General features: G+C 37.2%; 1 protein-coding gene across 1 annotated transcript in view; it reads left to right on the forward strand.

Annotated features, from left to right (window-relative positions):
* PolQ (DNA polymerase theta) overlaps positions 1-27,298 on the forward strand; it is a 173,212-nt gene that overhangs the window by 37,634 nt on the left and 108,280 nt on the right. Inside the window, exons 9-13 of the mRNA XM_068229095.1 lie at positions 3,786-3,998; positions 4,665-4,798; positions 8,653-8,958; positions 20,776-20,826; positions 26,759-26,881. Of these exons, the coding sequence (XP_068085196.1) occupies positions 3,786-3,998; positions 4,665-4,798; positions 8,653-8,958; positions 20,776-20,826; positions 26,759-26,881 (827 nt within the window). The remainder of the gene's footprint in view (positions 1-3,785; positions 3,999-4,664; positions 4,799-8,652; positions 8,959-20,775; positions 20,827-26,758; positions 26,882-27,298) is intronic.

Consider the following 27,298-nt stretch of genomic DNA (forward strand, 5'->3'; position numbering starts at 1 on the left):
TCGCAGAACAACTGTATCGTAGTAACAACAACAACTCGCAAATTTAGTTATTTCAATGTATATACACACAAATAAATTCTTTATGAAGAATTTGGTGCAGACCGTACGAGGCAACATGAGACAGCTCTTGTTCTGCCCCCTAGGCGCAAATTACCTGACTGGCGAGAGACCGGATAAAAATGAATAGGACAGCAATAATCACATCTAATATGAATGGAATTTGTTTTAAATTACGATAGTAGATGGCAGAAGTGATTAGGAATAGTCAGACGCCTATAGGAAGCTAACCCTACATAAGAACACATTTAGAAGTACAAGAACGCCTAAAGGCGTCAAACCCAATACTCATGCGACAGCTGTTGATGCCTTTAGGCATCAAACCCAGTTAAGGGGTTAACCCTAGAACTGCGGACAGTCTTTCTGGAAGACGGTGCACTGTTTCGTCAAGTGTGATCATGTTTCTGACTGACAGTGTCGTTCTTCCGCCGTAGATTTATAACACGACACCAGATGGCTCTAATATAGGTGCTAGATGAATATTGATACTCAAAAGTCTTTGAAAAACAAGCAAAATCGCTCTGGAGAGATTTATTTAGCTGTAAAAATGGAAGTACTTTGATATATTCCGCTTTGTTGAGGATTCTGAAATCAAGTGCTTGATTTTGACTACCGAAAGTGACAGCGAAGTATAAGTAAAGCAGTAGAAACCTTCTATTCAGTACTATATTATGGCATGGAACTTTACATCCCTATATGGAATTTTAAGACTCCCAAATTCCCAAAGTGGTTTAATAATAAATTGAAGTCACTGATTATTGAAAAGAAGAAAGCACACAAGCGATACAAAATATCAGGTCTCAATAGCGATTATCAGTATTTCTCGAAATTAAGAAATGAATGCAAGTCTGAATCTAAATCTTGCTATACAATGTATGTCTCCAACTGTGAACGAAGTATTCCAATCCACAGAAATTCTGGCAATATCTAAGTTCTAAAAGGTCATGTAATAATATTCCTTCAACAATGCATCTTAATGAAGTTACATCAGATACTGGAGAAAATATTGTCAATCTTTTGGCTAACTACTTTTCATCAGTTTATTCTTCTTATCAGAATAGTAGTAGTATGTCATATGATTATCCTTTCTCTGTCAATCTATCAGTTATAAACATTAGTAAGGCAGAAATTTACAACAAACTGATATCTCTGGAATTAAAGAAAACTGTAGGACCTGATGGTGTTTCAACTTACCTGCTCAAGTACTGCTCATTTATTTTATGTGAAGCACTCTTTTATCTGTTCAACTTATCATTAAACCAAGGCATTTTTCCAGTAGAATGGAAGAAAGGATTTGTTAGTCCAGTTTTCAAAAATGGTGATAAAACTGACATAAAACAATATAGACCAGTTATAATTTCTCCTCATATTTCCAAAATTTTTGACTCAATAATTCTTGACAAAATCACACCTCTCTTTAGAAACATTATCATTGATGAGCAACATGGATTCTTTTCAGGATGGTCAACCTGCAGCAATCTTCTTTTATTCTATCAGTTCCTCTTGGATGCAATAGAGAACCACTCCCAAGTGGACTGCATTTATACAGACTTCTCAAAAGCTTTTGACACTGTCGACCACGATATTTTGCTGCAAAAACTAACGGGCTACGGAATTAATGGGCCTCTCCTCTCATGGTTGGAATCGTATCTTAAAAATCGCCTGCAGATTGTTAAAATAAGGAATCATTTTTCTGCGCCTATTATTGTTACCAGTGGACTTCCTCAAGGGTCTCACCTTGCGCCCTTACGTTTTACTCTCTACATAAATGACATTAAAAATATACTTAAGAATTCTGAATTGCTTTTGTTTGCTGACGATGCAAAAGTTTTAATGCAAATTAATTGTCCACTTGATTGTTTAAAACTTCAAGAAGATTTACATCATCTGAAAAAGTACTGTATTCAAAATGGGTAGAAACTTAATCATGACAAATGTAAAATAATATCATTTTTTAAAAACAAGAAGAAAATATCATTTCAGTACAAATTTAGTAATAACAACATTCTTACTCCTGTTTCACAAGTTAATGACCTTGGTGTTCTATTCAGTTATAACCTATCGTTTAATGAACATATTGAAAATATTTGTAAGAAAGCATTTCAAAGATTGGATTGCATTACTAGATATTCTGGAGAATTTTCAAACTTAGCTACCTATCGATTGCTGTATGTATCTATGGTACGCCCTATACTAGAATACTGTACACCTGTTTGGAACCCTTATCATCAGACCTCTATCCATAGATTAGATTCAGTACAACATAAATTTCTTTGTCTATATTCATTTAGAGTAGGATTCTGATATGATAATGTTGATTATACATCCCTACAACAATCCTTAAATCTGCATAGCCTGTGACAACGCCGTGAATTATTGGATACTCTCTTCATTTTTAAATTGCTTCATTCTTGGTGAATTGTCCACAACTCCTTGCAAAAATTAACGTAGTACCAGACAGACGCACATGGTTCAAGAATACATTGTCTACAAATTGGCATAGAACTAACTACGCATTCAGTGAGCCAATTGAACGAATGTCAAGATCTCTAAACAAAGCGGATATTGATATATTTAACTGCTCATTGTCAAAATTTAGAAATCACTTACATAATCTCCAGAATTGACTATTACTTTCCTGTGCTTACTTGTAATATAACCTGTGTATATATCTGTACATATTTTTCTACTTATACTCCATTGAACTTTCTTTTTAGTGTGTTTTGTTTATTCTTCTCTATTGTTATGTAAAATGGTATTACCGTTAATAAAGTATAATTATTATTATTATTATTATTATTATTATTATTATTATTATTATTATTATTATTATTATTATTATTATTATTATTATTATTATTATTAAGGTGCCTCGGAAGTAATGGGAAATACCAAAAACTGGAATGATGTTCAAGTCAGTGCAGGTTATGTTGTTATTATTGGCAGTACACCAATGTTTGAAGAAGCCAATGAAGGGATAAGTGTGAACTGTTGATATTTTTTTAAATTGTTATGAGGAATTTGATCACACCGCAGGAATAAATGAAACTGTCCTAAGAAAACTAAGATAATCTGTAGTTTCAAAATTCGTGAAAAACTCAAAATCTGTTCCGAGAAAAAAATTGCGTTTTACTTAGCATTCTAAATGAAAAGTGAGGAACTGTGGGGGAATAAGTAAGAACATACTTGTGTTTTTCCTAATATTATGTTTTAGGAATAAATTATCTATCAGAAATTATTTTCCTAGAGCAAAATATTTAAAAAATTCCCTTTGTTCAAAAAATATATAATTTTATTTTACAATAGCTAGAAATTGTGACACTGTGTTTTTATTATTTCTGTCATCTACTTGTAGATCAGTCTTTCAGCTTTCTATTGATGTATAATATGGATTTATTAGGATTAATATGTGATTACAGGGATGGCTTAATTTTCATGGTGGGTTTTTGGGGAAAATAACTGCAGCATTTAACAGATAAACCTGCAGCAGTTCTAGGGTTATTTAAGGCCACGGCCACTTCCTTCCCACTCCTAGTCCTTTCCTATCCCATTGTCGCCATAAGACCTATCTGTGTTGGTGCAATGTAAAGCAAATTGTATTAGAGGGATAAAATCTGACCGAGTCAAGTAAGATTTTTTTTCTATTTTATTTGTTTTATTGGATTTCTATTTACTTGTAGATATTTATGAATATCATGATCAATTCTAATGAAATCTCTTATTTTCAGGTTTGACTCTTGATGAACGAGACATAATAGAAAATTTATTTAGGAAAGGAACATTACGTATTCTAGTCGCAACTTCTACCCTTTCATCTGGTGTCAATTTACCTGCTCGCCGTGTCATAGTAAGAACTCCACTGTTTCATGGAAAACCTTTAGAAATACAAGTCTATCAGCAAATGATTGGTAGAGCAGGACGTATGGGAAAAGATACAGCTGGTAAATATTGAATTAGATTTATCTTTAATTTCATTAACAATTTCACAAAAATAAGAAAATGAAATTATAAAAGGGACATTCATTATTGGTGCAAGCAAATGTTCAGTAGTGTCTGAAATAACCCCATTTGGCGGTATTCCTTCTCAAGCACTGTGCCCTTATCATTCATCAATTCCTCCAAATTCTCTGCAGATTCAGATAAAATAACAATATATTGCAATATATAAATTTATAATTCTTTTATTTATCTTCATGAAATCATTTGTCATCACATTTATTTTGAACTGTAAGAAATTACTTACATTGTTAATTCTTGTATTGTTCTAAAACTATCTTCCAACTGTATGGATTGACATCTTTCATAGACACCTTGAAAATGGCACAATTTTTAAAAAAGTGCTTAGAACAAGGGAGGTCTAAATCCAATTAACTGTAATTCATTGTAGTATGGTTTGGGCATCACATTGTGAAATTTGTGTATTTCTATCTTTATGTTGTGGCAGATACGGTGAGAAATATTACAGTAGATCCAGTAACATTTCACTGTGTACTTATAACCATCTGCTCTTATGTTAATTTTGATCCATTTTTAATATTATTTCGTACTTTTTATGGTCTCTTCTTCTCCAAAAATTATAACATACAGAATGTACATTCTGTTCACAGGTGAAAGTTTCCTTGTATGTAGTAAAGGAGAGCAAAAGATAGCGCAACAGATCATTCAGGCTGGTCTTAAACCAATTGAAAGCTGCCTTGGTCATGGTGGCTTGTCTTCCAGCTTAAAACGAGCTATTCTAGAGGTAAGGGATCCTGTTGTAATATAGGCCTAGTAATTTAAACATTTCCATTCTGGTAATCATTATGCATTAGTCATTAGAATGTAAAAGTATCCATAAGATAAGAAAATAACTTGATTTTCATTGTTCCCTTCTTGTCAAGAATGTTTGTTGGGTAGTATAATATGTATCAATTAATTGCATCATGTTAATTTATTCATTAAACCAAAATTTTTAAAATTCTTTGTCTCACAAAGTTGTGTGCTATGCATCTTAGCAGAAACTTTCACTCTACCTGTACAGTGGAACCTCAGTAATTCGAAATTGCTTACAGTAAAACCTCAGTGCATCTTTTTTCATTTACAGTCATGTAAAAATCATAATAATAATGTAACGACAATAATAATAATGATAATAATAATAGCATGTGTTGTCCTAAGGCGGGTGAAGGTCTTTCGAGTTGTCGTGTGATAGGCGATCTACGCGCTTATGAAAATGCGGCCCTCCACGAGATGAATCCTAATGCATCGGCACACAGACACAACCCCCAAGCTGTCAGAATTAACCAAGGAAAGTTAATAATAATAATAATAATAATAATAATAATAATAATAATGTTAATGGTTTTACGTGTCACTAACTACTTTTACGGTTTTCGGAGACGCCGAGGTGCTGGAATTCAGTCCCGGAGGAGTTCTTTTACGTGCCAGTAAATTTACCGACACGAGGCTGACGTATTTAAGCACCTTCAAATACCACCGGACTGAGCCAGGATCGAACTTGCCAAGTTGGGGTCAGAAAGCCAATGCCTCAACCATCTGTGCCACTCATCCCGGCCAGGGAAAGTTAAAATCGCCCACCTGATCAAGACCCTTTGAACCAAAGGTTAACACGCGCTAACCATTTAGCCATGGAGCTGAACTTGCTCATACTATATACACATAACGGTATCACAATATTGCAACCATGATATAGCGTATAATCTCAAATACCACCCGCACTTTTTTCCCCAAAATATTGTTTCTAAATCTTGGGTGCGCGTCGTAATCAAGCCGTTCATTCTCGTAAATATTTACTACGTTTATATGGAGTATTGAAATAAATTTTAATACGGTTATCGTACTCAATATACCACCTTTAAACAGGCATTCAGGTCTTATTGTGTTTTAGTTGCGTTCTAGAAAACAAGATTGATTTTTTCTCAATACAGTTACAGTGGCATGTAAACGCGAAATGTAAGGTAATGAAATAGGATAAATCAAACAATATGGGTAAATAGGCGGTAAATATGAAAGCCGGTGCTGCAGATGGTCGATTGTCATTTCTTTCAGAATGTTGCTAGCATGCTGGGTGTGTGAATGGCTGATCTCGCGGTATATCGTACTTTGCGAGAGTCGAGACTGTTGGTTACGGAAGTCTACTAAAAATAAGAATAATAATAATGCGAAAAAAATAATAATAATAATAATAATAAATATAATAAAAATAAATGTTAATAAAATGTGAATAAGGAAATAGTAAATAATAATATAGACACTTAATAATATAAATAAGGAAATAGTACAATTATGCCACAGCGGAGAATTCACATCAGAACATGGAAACGTGACGAGTATCTTTCGATACGCAATATTAAATCAAATACAAGGAAACACTTACAGGCCTAAAAATGACAACTAAGAGAGGAGAGTGGAAGGTGTTGGAAGCCCTGTGAGGTCCATGGAACGTATGACGTTATGTGGGAGAAAAGACTTACAATAATACACCCAACAGACAAATAATTATTGAGAAAATGAACATACAATTATAAATGAATAAATAACTGAACTGCGGATTAACTGATACTTGAGATACCAAACAAAAGATGTGTAAGGGAAACAATTAGGCTCTTCGGTCACGAACAAACTTTGACATAGAGATTCACATTAAAAGTTAAATATACAGAATGAAAACTTTGACATAGAGGTTCACATTAAGGTTAAATTTACAGAATGAAAGGAGCAACCTCGAAGGAAACAAAATTAATTACACTATTCAAGAAAGTGTTTCAGTTACTTACAATTACAACTAGACTTAGAAAAGAAGGTCTGCCTCTGAAAACAACACGTTGTGGACTAGCATAATCGCTAAGTCATATACATGCTCTATTTTGGAAAATGTGGAAAACTAGAGGAAACTCCGGCACAAAAGATGAAATTCTACATAATTACTGAAGTTACATTAAGTGGGAATAGTCCGAAACACAAGAATGCATTTAAATAACATATGGCAAAACAGCGCTTACCTTGGCCATCTGAAGACCCAGACTTAATGTTCTTGTTGACTACAACTGTGGAATGCGTGGCGTCGATTCTCATGACCAGAGACTTGCATCATTCCCCTTGATGGGAAAGTATGTAAAAGTATACAAAAAAATATACTTCTATATACTAAACATGTGACACTTCTGAATTCCAACATCATTCATCACTTCCTCAACCCTGACAAGAAGTGGGGAGGCTTTACCAGCTTCTGGATCAATTTGGCCGAACAGCTGTTGGCAAGTGTGACCTTGCCTGACTATCCAAAACGAGGACTCCGAAGCCCTGGGAATACACCACTGAGACTTCAGGGAAGGCACTGGAAACACTTTCCAACCAAAATACCCCCAACAACGAAGAAGGTTATCCCGTCATGGAGATGCAAAGTCTGTGTGACACGGGGTCTGAGGAAGGAATCTTCATTTGAATGCCACTGGTGCAAGGTGGCGCTCCACGTAGATGACTGTTTTATGATCTACCATACACATGAACACTTTACAAAGTGCAACTGACAGTAGTTTAAATATTTCCTTTCATTAGGTTTCTGTAAAACATGCTTTTTCAACGTCAGTGATAATATCATGTAAAGTAATGAAAATAAATGGTACACCAAGGAATAAATAAGTTCAATTAAATGGTATGTGAATGGGTTAAACAATTAGTATTTTGCAGAGTAATTTAAATTAAAAAGTTATCTGTCGTGACCGAACGCATCTTCTGAAACATGCAGGGATAGGTTTCCACACTTCCACTCACTTCGGTGTGTCTACAGTGTGCTTCATATCTCCGTAAGTTCAAGTGAAATCTTAATTCTTTTGTATTCAGTGTTTTAAGGACCGCCACAATATCACGTAGCAGGCTGTATGTGGAGAAGCCGACAGTTGGCGAAAAAGTGTGGCTCATATAATCAGTTCATATGCACTGAACAGTGTTGTCAAAGCCGAAGAAACTGCATTGTCTTTTTAACGCCGAGCCCAAACGAACTTAGGGTTTTAAAGGAGAGAAGTACTAGTCGGTAAATCGTACAAGGGTGGGGGTCATTGTGCTGTGTTGCAGAAGTAAGGGACTTCCTCCCCTCGTCATAGGAAAGTTCGACGAGCCACGATGTTTTAAGGTATCGGGTACTTTCCGTGCAAGTACAGGGCATCTAAAATGCATACATTATAGTAATGCAATGAATAAAGCACTTTCACAGGGCAGCCAGCATAGATTTCTCCTCATCTTTGAATTATGCTTTTTTTTAATCCTCTTTCGTTGCGCGAGGTTATGTTTGTCAATATGTTATCCAAGTGCATTATTTAAATATTGTAAATGCTCAGTGTTGGATACATTTTGGAAATAGTTTTTTTCCATGGCATTTGAAAGGTTCAAACTGTGAATCTAAGCTGATTTTTGCATCCCAACTACTTCGAATTAACAAGGTTTTACTGTATTGGTTTATTCTGCATACATCTGAAATGCTGTTGCATCAAAGGTCAGTGACTCTAATCTTATCTGATATCACTATTATGCTTCTGGTTGATGGTATCACTTTCTTCCATAAGATTATGATTTACTGACTGTGATTTTAATTTCCAGGTGGTGGCAAGCGGTGTAGCTGAAACACCTGAGCAAGTTCAGTGCTATACCAACTGCACTCTTCTTGCTACTACCCAGTCACAGCTAGACAACCCTGTTGAAACTTGTATTACATTCTTGGTAGAGAATGAATTTATGAGACTCCAAACCTCTGACAATGGAACTACCAAGTATGTACCATCTCCTCTAGGTCGAGCATGTCTCGCTGCTTCCTTGCCTCCTGATGAAGGATTAGAACTATTTCAAGAATTACAGAGGGCAAGGCAGTGCTTTGTACTTGAAAATGAACTTCATGTGATATATCTGGTAAGAGAAAAAAAAAAAAAAACGGCATATCACTGGTAGATATGGAGTGCCGTACTGTTAGGCAATATGCAGCCTTGGCATTATGCTGCTGTTTGTTGAAAGGATTGTGAACTAAGTCCAGGCTAGATTTTCATCTTGAAGGATTAAATACAGTAGAAGTCCGCTATAGCGAGTACGGCATATAACGAGAACCCCTGTATAACGCCAATTTTTTGCTGTCCCTTCAAAATTGCTATATTAAACTGTAGATTATCCTTCGGTTACAGTGAGAGCCCTATCACTGACGCATCCGTTATTACAAGCACTTAAGCGCATGTGATTTTTCCCCGTTACCAGTATTTATGCACCCCAGCGATTATGTTGCATGCGATCATTTACCTTCGGTATCGTTTCCTCGCTATTTCCACTAGCGAGTTCTCTCGTCGACATTCGAAGGCGATGCCGGGGTCAATTAGTAATACCAGTCGGCTTCTGTTCCGTAAAGAAAAATTCAAAATGAAAGAGAACATTTTCGTAATGCGTAAATATCATATCCGATAACTGTTGTTAGCTCATTAAAAATAAAGGCTCACTAAATGATCACTTAATTTTAATGCTAAATACTGCAATTAAGTAAGAATGTGATAACCTCGAGATATGGAAGAATATACCGTATTTCACGGCATAATCGTCGCCACCGCGTAATCGTCGCATCCTTTATTTTCAATACAAAAATCGGACTTTAAACCTTTAATTACATAATCGTCGCACGTCCAAATTTTGTTCACTAATCTGGTTAAAAGGTAAATGGAACTGCAACGTAAGTTGCACATGAATGCGCAATTTAAATACGTGTATGGTTTATGGGCAATTTGGCAACACAGTCACGTTCGCGACATGTTGCACAACGTATAAATAAATAATACCGGTATATGTACGACGCATGGATTACCGGTAGACTATCGGCAGTTTGACAACGTGGTCGCGAGACAGTGTACTATTTATTCACCACCTACATATTATGCTTACCGGTAGGCTATCGGCAGTTTGACAACGTGGTCGCGAGACAGTACTATTTATTCACCACCTACTGTACATATTAGGAGTTCCCATTTGAAATACGTAAGGCTGTAAGTTATCGCTTATCGGCAACGTCGCCAGGAAATACCGGCTAGGTAGGTTGAATGGACCTCGAACCAACCCTCAGATACAGGTAAAATTCCTTGACCCGGCTGTGAACTGAACCCGAGGCCTCCGTGTATGAGGCAAGCACGCTACCCCTGCACTATGGGGCCGGCTCCTGTGTTATTGCGCACGAAGTGAAATCCAAGACGATAACGCAGATTTCCACGGAATTATTCAGCCGAATTATTTACGATGTCTCAGTTGTCATCGCTAGACTCTTATCTTACTACTACGTCATACGTGTCCGGGCATGGGATGAAAACTTTCATCCAAGCAGTCAAGATAATTATTATCCAATGCTATTAAAGTTTTATTTTATAAACTCGTCAGTAATGTAATGTAAAATCATCAATAACTGGGAAGAAATATTAACCCAATTACCGTATGTTTAAAAGAAATTGAAAAAAATGAATGTTTGTTACTGACGTCTCGGAATACAGTCAACTATACAGTAGATCTACACCGCGCTAGCTAGAGCTCCGGTTTGGGAGCTTTGCGCAAGCGCAGTAGTGTGTCGCAACCAACGAGCTAAACTGATAAATTGTTGCATGCTTCCTTGCTGCCTAACAGTATTGGCTGCTCTGGAATGGACAGATCACAGATGCATTTATTTGTTTCAGATTTACGTGATTACTGTAGACATGTGTGCGTGAGAATTTAAGTTTTTAATTTGTGTTTTGGGTGTTTGCAGAAATAATTTGTTTTAATAGTGAACAATTACGGAAAGTCATTTATATCGCAAAACATTAACGTGTGAAGCATTTATAAGCGATTATGGGTAAATATAGAAACTATTCTGCGGGCTTCAAGCTAAGCGTAATTGCCTTCGCTGAGCAGCACGGGAACAGAGCGGCAGAAAGAAAATTTTCTGTGAGTGAAAAGATGGTGCGTGACTGGCGGAAAGTAAACAAGCTAAAAAGCACAAACCCTTCTAGACGCGCGTTTAGAGGTCCTAAAACAGGGAAGTTTCCTATAATTGACGAAGAAGTGTTTAGGTACGTCAGTGAAATACGTAACAATGGCTGCAGTGTATCATATGAAATGTTACAAATTAAGGGACAGGAGGTAGCGCGCAAACACAACATACCGGTAACTCAGTTTAAGGCGACTCGTGGGTGGATTAAGGGGTTCATGCGACGACACAATCTGTCAGTGCGAAGGAGAACAACACTAAGCCAAAAGTTGCCTGCTGATTACACGGACAAGATTGTAAATTTTCACCGATTTGTCATACGTTTGCGCAAGGAAACTTCGTACTTGCTTTCTCAAATCGGTAATGCCGATCAGACTCCAATCTTTTTTGATATGCCTCGCAACAGCACTATTGCGCTAAAAGGATCACGGAGTGTATTAATGAAAACCAGCGGTAGTGAGAAGTTGCGATGCACGGCAATGCTAGCCATTACAGCTGACGGGAGAAAGTTGCCGCCTTACATCATTTTCAAGAGGAAAACGATGCCTAAGAATATACAGTTTCCCCGTGGAATTCATGTACGAGTGCAACCAAAGGGTTGGATGGACGTAGAACACATGCTGGACTGGGTTAAAACTGTGTTGAATAGAAGACCTGGTGCACTGCTAAAACAACCAGCTCTGCTTGTTTTAGATAGTTTCCGAGGTCACCTCGTGAACGAAGTGAAGCAAATTCTCACTACAAATAAGACACGACAGATAGTCATTCCTGGTGGCCTAACATCTGTTTTGCAGCCACTAGACGTATGTGTTAATAAACCCTTTAAAGACCACTTACGTCGATTTTACGAGTGGATGATGAGCGGCGATCAGCAATTGACGCCCGCCGGAAATATCAGGCGTCCACCCTTGGACTTGTTATGCTCGTGGGTGAAGAAGAGTTGGGATCTTATACCACCTGAACTAGTCTCCAAGAGCTTCAAAAGGACTGGGATTTCGAATGCACTAGACGGTTCCGAAGATGACGCAGTGTGGCAGGGAGACGAAGAATCTGATACTGGTATTAACAGAGGCGAGGACGGCGCATCAGATAGGGAAACCTGCGATAGCGACACCTAAGATTTGGAATAAATTGCGTACCGGTAAGTCCGCATTTCACAACAAAGCGATCATTTTTTGCAAGTGTAATATTTTAACTTTAATACTCAAATTAATGACAACTTAACTTAATACGTTCATTTTTATTTTCAGGTTGGAAAAACGTTCGCCGAATTGTTGCGAAAAATTATGAATTTTGTTTTAGACTATTTTAATTATTTTGATGTATAAACGCGAGTATTACGTGCATCTTAAATTTGTATCAAATACAATTTAGTTATAAATACATTTTTTGAGTAATACAAATACTGGTATTAAATATTCATCGTATAATGGTCGCACCCTACAATTTTTTTCGAAAATTTTGGTATAAAAAGTGCGACGATTATGCCGTGAAATACAGTAATTGATTTTTAAGGTTAGTTTATATTTTCTCGCATCAGGTTAAATTATGGAAGGGCTATTATCATGTAAATTTATTGCGAGAAGGTTATAATTTCTCTACTGACGCTTGAAGCGTGTTTTCATCATACGCATATACGGTTAAGTTAGGATAGATGACGCTGTTTGAATAAGAAAACTGAAATGTTTGCCACAATATGCAATCAATCATCTTTGGTACGGTGTAGTTTCCTCACTATGTGCATTTGCGAGCTCTCTCGTCGAAATTCGAAGGCGATGATGGAGTCGATTAGCAATAGCCGTCGACTGGTATAATATAAAGAAAATTCAAAATGAAAGAGGATAACACGTTTTCGTAATAAATGCGTAAATAACATGGCCGAAGGCAGTTGTTAACTCGTTAAAAATAAAGGCTGAAGTTAAGTAAGAATGTGATACGCCTCAAGATATGGCAGAGTACATCACTGATTTCAGAGGATAGTTCGTATTTTCTTGCGTCTAGTTACATTTCGGAAAGGCTATTCACAAGTAAATTTTTAGCAAGGAGGTTATCATTTCTCTACATGCATTACAAATATGTTATCATGATACATATACGGTTAGGTTAGGCAACACCGTTTAAAGAAATCTTGAAATGTTTGCCACAGAAGCCTCTGAGTGATACCGTATTTCTCCAAATCCAAGACAAAGTTTTTTTTCTCAGAATTTTATGCGAAAAAAAATCAAGGGTTGTCTTGCATTCCCGGCCTAATAGTAACGAATACCACTGGCAATTACCGCGGTAACCACGCTGCTTCTTTTCACCCCCCGCACACACAAAATTAGTTGACAATAAACGACCACCTCTTTATTATACATCGCCAGGTTGAGTGGCTCAGACGGTTGAGGCGCTGGCCTTCTGATCCCAACTTGGCAGGTTCGATCTAGGCTCAGTCCGGTGGTATTTGAAGGTGCTCAAATACGTTCAGCCTCATGTCGGTAGATTTACTGGCACTAAATGAACTCCTGTGGGACAAAATTCTGGCAGCTCTGCGTCTCCGAAAACTGTAAAAGTAGTTAGTGAGACGTAAAGCAAATAGCATTATTATTATCATTATTATCATTATTATTATACATCACTAGCCACAACAACCGGTTCTACAGGCCTATGTGTAACATCACTGGATCTTGGAAAATAGTGAAGAGAGAATGATGTTCTGTTAGCCTCTACAGAAACGTTTCTCAAATCTGCAGAATTGCATCAAAACATGCGAGCCTTCGAATTCTTAGAAAGTCCATGGCTACTCAGTGGCAGAGTTATAACGCGTCTACTGTACCTGACTCTTGGTAAAATGAAGTTTTATAGACAGCAGGAACATTTTCGTGATGGATACCGGTAGTTGTTTTGTAAAGATACGCCAACAGGTATTGCTGGCAAATTAACAACGGGTTCTTGCCGATATTATGTTGCCAATTTTAAGTTAATGGTTATTAAACATTCGAAAATGTAGAATACTTGTGCATAGGCCTAACTAAAGCCCATATTCAACGTTAGCGTGAAGACAAAGGTAGCTAAAAAATTGCGTACCGTACTGTACAAAAAATGCGACAAGGACGCTTTAAAGAAGTCGAAGATGAAATGAAAGATGAAATTGTGAGGTATGTGCATGAAAAACTCAAGGGCAGAACGGCCACACCGTGGCGAAATAAACTCTTTGCTTGACCTTCAATGTCCGCGATTAAGCCTACACATCGTTAGCCGCTGAAGTTGGCCGAACCCGGCAAGCGAGACATGCGCGTAGTGGTTACCGGTTATATCTGACGCTGAGTACGTGTAACAGTTTTATAGGCTGCAAGAATATTTTCCTGATGGATCGTCGTATTTTGGAGATGCATGAAATAGGTATTGCTGGCAAATTTTCTACGGGTTCTCTTCTGTATTACGATGCCAATTTTAAGTTAATGCTCATTAAACCCGCATAAATAAAGAATAATTGTGCAGCCACAAAAAAATACGGCATAACGAAAGCTAATGTTCGGCGTCTAAAATGCGTACTGTACAAAAAAAAGGGGCATTCGTATGATTTTACAAAGCACTTTTTGAGCCTGATTTACATTTTTGAAGGAAAAAGTGGGGTTCGTCTTGGATTTGGAGAAATACGGTATTATAATTTTTTCAGGATAAAATTAAACTCATACTTTCACGAAAAGTAACAAACAAGTGAAGCCGTAGTGTGGATATAATCTGCGGAAACACAAGTTTTGAACAAACTGATTGCCTTTTCATACCGATTATAATGTGTATGGGGGTTCTTCTGACTTTTATTCAAAAAATCGGGTATAACGACAATCCGCTATAGCGAGTAAATTTTTCGCTTTTGTGAATTCTCGCTACAACGAACTTCTACTGTATACTGTTTGATGGCAGAAACAAACCTGTCCAGCAACCTCACATGACCAAGTTATGGATTAACTGCAGATAGCTGGGATGGGGCTGGTGCAAATAGCCACTATCTACCAATGGTGTTTGTTCCAAACTTACACCTAAACATTCGTCACCATAAAACATATCTGTGTTGGTGCAACGTAAAGCAAATTGAAAAAAGAAAAAGCCACCACCACCTAACCATTCTTCTAAAGTAATCACCTCTGTTGTTTGTTCATGTCAAACTTCATATCCCTTCTATTGTTGTACTGTATCAAACATCTGCCTCTAAACTGCTGGTTAATCTGACAGCGTGGAGTGCCATGCTAGGTACAGGACAGAATGGTTTTGGAATGGAACTGAACTATGACCACTGTTATTCATGATGGCTCCAAATAGGAGGAGGGTGGGCATGAGGGAGACCAGACTAAGATTGTTGAAAATGGTCAAGAATAAAGAAACAGCATGGTGGTGTGATAACTTTAAAAGCTGCTGTTAAAGATAGAAATGGTGTAAGAAGAACTTTGTACCATGCCAGAGTGCGATGGAATATAAGTGAAATTAAGGATAAACAATAATTTTACAGAGAAACAAGATTGTAGGTCAAAAGAATAGTTGACGTTGAGAAACGAAAATGCAAAGAAGATCTTGCAAACAGAATAGGGTAAGACAAACACAAGAAGCTCCTGTATAGCATTGTTAAAAATAAAAGAAATTATAATAGTACTATCAACACAGCAGAACTTCAAACGGAGAAGTAATTAGAAACGAAAATAAATATTACAGGAGTTCAGTAGATATTTCAATCACAAGATGAAACTCCAAACACTAAACAATAATGCTCAAGGTTTGAGCTGACTGGAAGTAGAGGTAGCAGTTATGTAAAATGAGAAACAAGTCTGCTGGGCTGGATGAGTTCAGTGTGGACTTGACCAAAGCATTTGGAGAACATGGAATACAATGGTTGTACAGAGCACAAAATAAAATTTGGAAAGAAAATGAAATCCCCACTGACTGGAGGCAAGGCATGATCATTTTACTATTTAAGAAAGGTGACGAAAGAAGTGTAACAACTATAGAGATGTAACCATCCTATTTCATGGGTTAAAAATACACAAGTTCATCCTGGGGAGAAAGATCAGAAAATTTGTTTAACCTAAACTTGAGGAGAAACAACTTGGATTTAGACCAGACAGACCAACCCTAGACCTCATTTTTTGGACAAGGAGATAAGAATAGAGCTGTTACAGTTGTATTCTTGGATATCTAGAAGGCTTATGATCATGTACCATGTAAGCACATTTGGGGATGTCTAAGATGTAAAGAAGTGCCAGATGAAAAAAATGAAATGGCGTATCGCTTTTAGTGCCGGGAGATTCCAGGACGGATTCGGCTCGCCAGGAGCAGATCTTTTGATTTGACACCCGTAGGCGACCTGTGCGTCGTGATGAGGATGAAATGATGATGAAGACAACATTTACACCCAGCCCCCATGCCAGGAAAATTAACCAATGATGGTTAAAATTCCCGACTCTGCCGGAAATCGAACCTGGGACCCCGTGACCAAAGGCCAGCACGCTAACCATTTAGCCATGGAGCCAGATGATATTATAGCTTGAGTACAACAACTATACTGCCGTCAGCGAGAAAACCAGTCCTGCTGTAAACATTAGCATGTTGATGCTATTGCAGAATGCCTGCGTGGAGACATTAAAATACAGTAGTTCGTTAGCTAGGTCGTAGCATACTGCGATCCTACATCCACAATGTCCAAAATATAATTTCTCAAATAATTTCAGTCAGAATACCATATTTACTCGCGTTTAGAACCCCGTTTTCCCTACTTCTACAGCCAAAAAAAGTAAAGGGGGTCCAATATGCGATAACCTCAAATTTTGTGCAGTGAACACATGATTTCTAGGCCATAAAGAGCTATAAATTTTACATGTAAACATTCTACACTGTTCTTTAACTAACGTATGAATGTGTTTGAGTTAAACTGGCTATTTTCGTTGGAAGGCAGTATTTCTAAATGTAAAAAGGTAATAAATGGTGAACGCGACTTTTAGAACTACATATATAGAAATATAATCCGTTCTAGTCACTCATATCACGTCATTCATTTAGTGTCATTAATTCCTCTGAAGGGGTCAACGTCGGGAAGGGCATACAGTCCTAAAAACTCTCTATGAAGATTAGTCTAACTTCATACTCAACCCCGTAGAGAAAAGGGATAAGGGTATTGTATTATCATATTATGCAATATTGATACAAAATCACTCAATGGCCAGTCATTTGTCTCTGTCAGTTGAGCAGTAGGCCTACCTACCACACAGTAAACCTGATCACTGCTTCAGAATTACACATTTCTTCAAGCTTCCGAAATCATGCTGTTCAAAACATATCTTGCACCAATTATTCTAACGTATGGACTGGGCCCTGATTCATAAAATATATTTCACTAATATTTATTATTAAAATAAATAACTAATATTATTAATAAGAAACCAATAATATCAAATCAGTCAACACTGAACTGCAGTTAGGGCAGTCTCCCAGGTGGCAGATTCCCTATCTGTTGTTTTCCTAGCCTTTTCTTAAATGATTTCAATGATATTGGAAATTTATTGAACATCTCCCTTCGTAAGTTATTCCAATCCCTAACTCCCCTTCCTATAAATGAATATTTGCCCCAATTTGTCCTCTTGAATTTCAACATTATCTTCATATTGTGATCTTTCCTACTTTTAAAGCCACCACTCAAACTTATTCGTCTACTAATTTCATTCCACACCATTTCTCCGCTGACAACTCGGAACATACCCTATGGGAATCAACATCTATAACATACCACTTAGTTGAGCAGCTCATCTTCTTTCTCCCAGTTCTTCCCAGCCCAAACTTTGCAACATTTTTGTAATGCTGCTCTTTTGTCGGAAATCACCCAGAACAAATCAAGCTGCTTTTCTTTGGATTTTTTCCAGTTCTTGAATCAAGTAATCCTGGTGAGGGTCCCATACACTGGAACCATACTCTAGTTGGGGTCTTACCAGAGACTTATATGCCCTCTCCTTTACATCCTTATTACAAGCGCTAAACACCCCCATAACCATGTGCAGAGATCTGCACCCTTTATTTACAATCATATTATGTGATTACCCCAATGAAGATCTTTCCTTCTATTAACACCCAGATACTTACAATGATCCCCAAAAAGGAACTTTCACTCCATCAACGCAGTAATTAAAACTGAGAGGACTTTTCCTATTTGTGAAACTTGTGAAAATTAAGTAATAATATTAGTATTATGTTTCCATAGAGTTATTAGCTAATAATATTAGTAATTAATTTATGAGTCAAAATTATTAGTAGATATTCCTCATAATATTAGTAAATTGTTTCATAGACAATATGACTAATAAAAGTTACTCATATTATTAGGGTTATTTCCATGAGTGTATTTTGACTCAGAATCCATATTATTAGTGAAACCAAAGTGAGTGGTATTGTAATATTTTGGCATAAAATCGTGAAGATCAGCAAAATGGTTGACTCTGATTCAAATAGTGATGAGGAACAAGTGTAGGTATTCACTGTTCAATAAATGTTAGGCCAAAAACAGCCTGTACTGGTATGTAACAAACATATGAATACAATGAAAAATTTAGGTTAGATTACGGAACTTTAGAGTATTTGCTTGATAGGATCAGTAATAGAACGTTCCATTGCAATGAATGAAGCATAACCTCATAAAAGCAGCTTCACATTGCACTCCATGGGTTGGTAGTGATGCACAGTATCATAGTGTTTCATCACTACATCAATGGTTTTTAGTTTGGCTCACGATAATCTCCATTCTTTCAAATTCTTTTTGCCAATTAGCTTGAACTTCTGCTTTTGTCTCACCCCGTAGCATATCATTTCTGCTCGGAGACTCCAACTATCCTTTATAATCTTCGCTTATACCACCAGTAAACAAAGATGGTGGTGGTGATATTGTTTTAAGAGGAAGTACAACTATGTAACACTAATCAGATAGAAAAATGGATGGGATCCGACACGTTGAAAAATCAAGGTAACGGTCAAAGAAAGAGGAGGGCCACAAAGGGCATGAAAATGAAAGACTCTCTAGGCCTCGCAACCTAATACCGTCATGGTCGGAAAAGAGCAAGAGTTAAACGATAGAGATTGAATATGATACATGAAATTGAGGAGCCTGGACAAATAAGCGGAATTAATGCCAGAACTCAGCTCAGGGCCCCATGGTCTCAAACCCACTTTCCCAAGTTGAGAGCCCCTGGGCCCCCTTATAGCTGCCTCTTACGGCAGGCAGTGGATACCATGGGTGTTATTCTACCGCCCCCACCCACAGGGGTAGTAAACCAAGATTTTGCTAGTCCATCTCAACAGAGATTTTTAAGAGCACATAAAATAAAAAAGTAAAAGGAACAACAAGGCTGCGAATAGCTGACACTTTAACTCTATTACTTTCCGCAAAGAAACTTTCTTCTTCACATTATTTTCACTTCTTGTATCCATTCTCATATGTCTGAAAGTCACAACAACGAAATTATCAAGTGAGCCTATCGAACAATAGCCAGTTGTAGTCAAGCACTTGCCTACTGCTAGGAACGAACACAAACCAAGAACATATGCAACAGGCCGATTCTAACCTCCATCTGTATCAGCTGACTAATGAACAAATATTATGAGTGAAGATATTTTATTAGTCATGTGTAAATCTTTATGAAACAGAATTTGGTTAACTAATAATTATTTTTATGAGTCCTAATGAGGCCTTAGAAGCAGCAACTTTGACTGGACCTGTAAAAAGTTGCCTACTGGCCACTGAAATGAAGTTCCTTTGTTCTTGTCTCTAAAAGACAAGGAATGACAAAGTATGGAATGAGAATATCTGGCAACAACTTGAATTGGATAAGAGTTTGTTGGAAACCTTAGAATTAAGCAGATAATGAGGTATGGTCATGTGAGAAGGATGGCACTATAAAAGAAGTGGTGTTGGTAGAAGGCTGTGAGGGAGATCTCATGATGGTTGGGGAAAGCAAGTTTTCAAAACCTTGCTAATGGTGATGTAAATTGGCAGCAGAAAGTAGAATAGCAGTTGTGGACAGACAGGATGAACTGGAAGAGACTCTTAAAAATCCACACCCGGCTTGCTGGAGCTTTAGAATTGATGTTAAATATGGAATCAAGGCCTAGAAGCTTAAACTTGTTCAATCATTCTATTTCTCTCCTATTAAGTCTTAGAGAACTATTGTCGTGTTTCTGACTGCTGATGACTGTTAATTTGGGTTTACTGGTATTGATGGTGAGACCTATAGCTGTGGAAACTTTGTTGAAAAGTAACTGTACATTCTCAATATTTTTATTGTTGGCTAATGAAGGGTGTAATCTGCTTATCTGATTGTGCTGATATGCCCTCCATTGATCTTAATCCCAATTACTGTTTCACCTGAAGTTTCCTTGAACACTCCACTCTGAACTTGGTGCTCTATTTATTTTATTTTTTCGCTTTCCTTACTGACTACAACATAAGTGTATTTTCTGGTCAAATGCTTTCTCAAAATATATAAAGCATACAAAAATGTCCTTATGCAATTCATAGCATTTGTGTAATAGGATATTTATACCAAAATTGAGAGTGGTCTACATTCTTTCTCATTTACTTCTGTTACGTGTGTGTACGTGTGTATTTTTTAAGTATATCATTTTCTTAATTCTCAAAGATTTTCATTTATTCATCTTGTGTTCTAATTCCTTAGTAAGAGTGAAGTGTACTTATGTCAAACTGATTTAGTACATGTGTTCTGTTGCAGGTCACTCCATACAGTGTCTCTGCTCAGTGGGGAAACTTGGATTGGTTACAGGTAATGTCTGATTTTATGCTAAAGGAGACTATAGGAAAGACTCGGCAAAATCTGCAATATTAAGAAAAAATTGGAGTGTCATGTTGAGAGTGATCATCAAAATAATATTTATACACTAAAAAAACTGTTACTTAAGTAATATTTATTTCGTACTTCGAAACAGTATTATAACTTACTTTTTCAATTAATTCACTTAGTTGTGATTGTATTACTTCGGATAAATCCACAGCAGTCGGGTAATTCCGTAGCACTTTGTGAATTCATTGCCAGTAACAATGCAAATACAGTAGAGTCTCGCAAATCCGAGGCTCTGTTAAATCCGAGCATTATTTGAATTTTTCTTTTTGCGAATTTAAAATGATTTTTCTACAGCTTTTCATTCCCTGCTTATTCCTGCTATGCCATTGTACTGTGGCTCCCCTCTACTGAGATCATGCACCTCTTTGTTGTATCTGAAACTAAAATGATTTTGAGAAAGAAGGGTCTGCCTGTTAAAGTAGATTAATTGCTGGACATTGCAGAGACACATCCAGATGAACAGGAACTACTATGTGATGGAATTAGTGCTTTATTTTTGCCCCCTAATGCAACAAGTTGGACACAACCTGTGGATGAGGATGTTTTGGAATGTCTAAAAAAATAGTATCATTACCGCCTGCTACATTCACTCCTGGAAGCAACAGAACGTGAGGAAAACATCATAACTTCCTCAAAAAGTTAACCATGAAGGTCATAGAGTACTGGTTAGCAGAATCATGTATCTGCTGACAGTAACTCTGATGACAGCAATGATAATGGCATACCAAACTTGTTAGATCTAATCTCACAGATACCTGGATGTAAAGATGCTAGTGAAATTGAATGAACTTACAGGCGCATCAGTCATTGAAATGTTGAAGGAACCTACAGATGATAGCTAGGAAGAAGTTTTAGTAGAGACAGCGTCAAATATGTCTTATAGCGAGGGTCTCACTGTGTTGGACGTGGCACTATGCTACCTAGAACAACAACCAGATGCGACTCCCACTTGCACCCTGCTCTTTAAGTGATAGCATGACATTGCTGCAGAGAAACGATGCAACATTCAGAAACGGAAGTCATTTAAGGAGAGTTTCAAAAAATAACCTTCATCCATGCCATAACACTAAGAAATGACAATGCAGGATCTTAGCTTCAATCGTTGCCGGTTTTGTTCATTTTTCACAATTTTCCCTGTGTTGCTCCATGTGTAGTCCAAGGTATTCCAAATCCGAGGTACCTTACCCCCCAATCACCTCGGATTATAGAGAGACTACTGTAATGCTTCTTGAAAGTAATAATAAATCTCATGTCTTCCAAAAATAGTAGAACAGGATACTGTATTTACTCACATATAAGACTGTTTTTTATTTGTTATTTAATGCCAAAAATTTGAGGGGATCTTCTATATGCAAAAAATGAGTTAATCATTAAAATCATTAAATTAATCATTAAAAATACAGCCACTTTAAAAAATAAAAGTAGCGTTAAGGATTTTTTACGTTTTAACTTAAAAGAGGATTGCCACTCTTTTTTAATAGGATTCCAGAAGTACTTCCTCCACACAGAAGTACCAAGCAAAATTTTGTAAACAAATTGAAGGAATAGAGGTCTATTCTCCATAATAAGCGAGGGGTAAAAATTCTTGCATTTTAATGAGTAGAAAATAATAAGGTTGGAAAAATATTAGAATATTCCGTATTTTCTCGCATAATTAACACAATTTTTGATGAAAAATACAGGTGAAAGCTTTGTATGCATAAATCATTGAAGGAATTCAGATATTTAAAAAAAATTGTTTTCATTTAAAGGATACATCAAATATAATATACACTTGAATGGTTCAAATCATTTGCAGTTATCGTCATTTGGCGTAAAATTACGGTGTGTGCTTTTTTCTGAAAAGTCAAATAGGGTACATCAGGTAAGTTGTACACATGGGTTTGAAGTACCGACATTGGAAAATATTCTTACCGTTACGAGCTGACAGTACAACCTGAAGTAAAAATAAATTTGAACTAATAAAAGCACAATTCATGTAAGTACAGTACATAATAATGGCATCCCGGTAAAAAAGAAAAGTTTTACCAATTTTAGGCTTACCATCTTTGAGTTTGCTATCAGCACTGCAGGAAGAATTGCTGCTACTGCTATCACTGCTCACATTTTTCCGTAAGATGCCATCTTCACTCCTGTCTAACGAATTAGAGATTCCTGTTTTCTTGAATCTTTTCAATCACCTTTGAGGAAATCATGTCCTAGGCGCGCAATATCCACTCACAAAGGAGTTCCACAGGTGGTTTCCGAATCTTATCTCTTTGAGTAAGTTCGTACACACTTTCTGCCATCCAGCACTGATAGTTTTCACACATTGTCCTTGAATGGTTTATGTATCGAAATGTCCAAGTGTTGAAGTACCAACGTCAGTCCACCAGGAATCACTTCCAAACCGATTTTCATGTTACCAATAATTTCTTAGTGTATTTCGTCAAGTGGCCATGAAAACGTCCAACACGGGAAGGGCCGGGCGTTGAAGGAGGGACCCTACTCGATTTCCACAAACCGTTTGTATCCAGTCTTGTATGAATGATGTGTCCGTCCACCCCTTTTCTTGGGTAAGAACATCGATCCCTCGCGGAAATTTGAAGGTATTGTTCTTAGTTTTAGAACAATATAAGGTGCAAGCCTTCTGCCATCAGCTGTTACAGCAAGCATTACAGTACATCGTATGATAACACTCTATGTCCCTTTCTTATTGTTTGTTTGACTTTGTGGCATAACAAAACTGATTGGCATCTGATCTGAGTTTCCATTTGGGAGAACAAATATTCCTTCACGTTATGCTTCTCAGTCACAAAGCAATGAAAATCAATTTCTTCTTGGTTGAAATTATTTGGCATTCTTTGATATAATGTTGTTCTTCGTCAAAGAGAAAGTCAATTTCTCTCCATAAAATTAATCATCCAGCTTCAGGTAACCTTAAAATCCGAGACACTGATTCCATATGCAGCAGCAGTTTCTCGTCCTTTAAAATACAGCATTTAATGAGAAACGGTATATCCATTGTTGCATAATTAAATCACATATTTAAGCAGATCTTCCTCTACTTGTGGAAACTTGCCACTTTTTGGTCCGCGAAGTTCTCTGCGAGACTTGTTGGTCACTTGGAGTGCACCTTTTAGTTTCTGCCAGTAGCGTACGTTGCATTCAAATACTGAATATTTGCGGCCCGCTGCACTATTCCTGTATGTTTCGGCATAACTAGTCACCGATGCAGTATTGCCCAAATAACTGCTCATTGTAGATTAACAAACAATTTTGAGATCACAGAAAACACATATACCATACCCAAAACACTCGTAAAAGTATGTTTGTACCAGACTGGAATAGAGCGTCACTAGTCACTTCTGCGCTGATTCACTCACTGAACTAGAGCGGTGGTACTTCCTACTGGCTGTTAACAGCACATTGTGCAGTATTTGGAATGCCTGGTTTTGCAATAGGAAGGCTGCTACTTGAGTAATTGACATCTTAATTTCAAAACACATCCGGAATTGTGTGATGGATGATTGAAGAAGTCAAATATGTGAACTTTTTTTTTTTTTTGGACCCTTGGACCCAAACAGTTGGGATGCATAAATTATGCAAGGGCGTTAATTATGCGAGTTAATACGGTACTTCTCAAAGGCTTATACTGTAGAACCTCGATTATACATTCAGTAGAATCCAAGCAACTGAAATTAGATTCATTAGAACCATGAACCAATCAACCAGAAAGGACAAGATCAGAAATTAAGTGAATAGGAAAATAGCTGGTATTGAGGTTCCTATTATCAGTGTCATAAAGAAACGCAGACTTCAGTGGTATGGGCACATAATGAGAATGAACAGGGAAAGACCTGCCAGAAAATATTTTGACCTTAATCTCGTAGGAAGAAGACCACAGGGAAGACCAAGAAAACGTTGGATAGAGACTGTAAGATCAGATATGGAGGAGAGAGGATACAAATCTGAGGATGTACTGGATCAGAAGATGTATGAAGACAGAAGGAGATGGCGAGCGCTTGTACACCACACCTGGGAAACTGGAGTTGGGAAATGATGATGATGATGACTGTACTGGAAAAGCGATCGGCGGTGAACTTGCATAAGGGATCATCTTAGCATCACATTCGGGTGGTGGTGTTGTTTAGAGAATCCTCAAAATCATAAAGCAGAGAGTGCCCACAACATTTGGAAGGAGACAGAGTACATTTCGACAGCTCTGTTTGAAGACGGAACGAGTTTTATCAAATATTCGTACTTACAAAACGTGTACATTATGTCCAGGGTTAGATGTTTATTTTTTACTTTTTTCGAGTGTATCGCCGAACAGGTTTTCGGCATTTTACTCAGGGCACTGTATAGTCGCTGGGCTTTCAGGCAGAAATCAAAACTGCTCGTTCTTAAGTAACACAAATTTAGCATTTTAATATTATCGTATACGATTATGTTATCGAGACCAGAACAGATGTTGCACCTTATATACTGTACATAAAGCCATGGGAGGTTTTGGGATTGCCAATTACTGTTTTGGTCCTAATATAAGACTGGGAATTTCACGTTTTTGTGTTAAAATGTTATAAAAACCAGCGCACGTTACATTTAAAAACTTTGTATCGTTTTGCACTCGTACCGACTTTTACAGTGGGCGCGCTTTCCAGCTTAGCTCAAGATCGCGATAAATCATAATTTTGGAAGTGTTAATGATATTTTTTCTCTTTCCACTTTGATTGTAATTAGTGACTGGCAGAATTGAATATAATGCATTCATGAACTTGAGGATCGATACTTACCAGCGAAACCATATTCTCAATTTCAACATAACCTTTAAAAGTCAATGTAGGCCTAATTTACATATACAAGATTTCCATAAACTGACTAGGACCAGTATACTGGTGACCAAATTACAATGGAAGATAAAGAAGAAAATGATATTTCGCCATCATGTTGGGCGCTTTTGTATCTAATGTGCTTTATTTTATTAGATTAGAGAATTAAAAACTACTTGTGGTCGATTGTTGTTTGGTTTGGCGTTATGGGTATTAGATTTTTCAAAGAGTTTGGCTGATCAAAGTTGCTGAACTGAAAGAAGTTTTCAAAGGAATTTGACGAAGTTTTCAGAGGAAACTGACGCATTTCCCCAGTAGAATTGAATGTAAAGTTTCGAGATTTTAAGTCGCATACTAGTAATTAATGTTCGATGCCAGCCCCGTGGTCTAAGTTGCCTGCCTCTCACCCAGAGGGCTTGGGTTTGATTACTGTCCAGGCCAGGCATTTTTACCTGGATATGAGGGCTGGTTTCAGGTTCACTCATTCTACGATTACCTTTAATTGAGGAGCTATTTAATGGTGAGATGGCGACCCCAGTCTAGAGAGCCAGGAATAATGGCCGAGAGGATTTGTCACACTGGCCATGCGTCACCTTGTAATCTGCAGGCCTTTGGATCGAGGGCGGTCGCTTGGTAGGCGGAAGGCCCATTGGGGCTGTAGTTTGGTTTGGTTTAGGGGCGTTTGTAAGATTATAAGTATACTGTACATATTTCATTTTTGTAATGTTTAGCCAAATTGTTGATGGTTCATTCGTTCCCATGTTGTACGTTTTTTTTTCTGTGGTCCCTCCAAAAATGGAGAATCGAGGTTCCACTGTATAAGAAATAGAAATTTTAATAACTACATCATAATGTACTATTAAAGTTTTAAAAGTGTATGTTTATGACCCCACGTTGGCTGAGATAGTGTTGTGCAACGCTTTTCAGTACCACGAGTCACATCCTATTTTCCACTTATTTGTGAAATGTTATTGATCTGCTATAGAAAACAAGATCATCAGTTTATTTAATGCTTTCTAATGACTGTAATTTATATATTTTAGGTTTTGTCTATGTGGGAACAGTTGCCAGCAAGCATGCGGCGGGTTGGAGAACTTGTTGGTGTTGAGGAGAGGTTTATGGTGCGTGCCATGAGAGGCACTCTTAATCTCAAATCCGGCAAACAGGTACTTGAATGTCAAATTTTTATGCCTTTTACCGGCTTATTATTGTTTAATGCATTCGGTGGGGCATGCGGCAAGATCTATTGCTGCAAGTCGCTTGCTTGGTTGGGAATGCCGGTTGTTGTTGTTGTTGTTGTTATTATTATTATTATTATTATTATTATTATTATTATTATTATTATTATTATTATTATTATTATTATTATTATTATTATTATTGCTGTTGTTATTCTTTGTCTGTATCGGCCTACTAAGGATCACATTTTTTAAGCTGTCTTCTCTGGGCTCTGATCTTTGCCCAGTGCTCCTCCATTCATTGCCTGTGCTGTTCTTTTCTTTCCTCTGTCCAGGTCTTTCCCATCTTCAACTTTGGCCTTTCTTGAAAACCCTGGTGGTCTTTTATTTTCCTCCTGAGTGGGT

Source organism: Anabrus simplex, chromosome 8, assembly GCF_040414725.1.
Source record: "Anabrus simplex isolate iqAnaSimp1 chromosome 8, ASM4041472v1, whole genome shotgun sequence".
Classification (NCBI taxonomy): domain Eukaryota; kingdom Metazoa; phylum Arthropoda; class Insecta; order Orthoptera; family Tettigoniidae; genus Anabrus; species Anabrus simplex.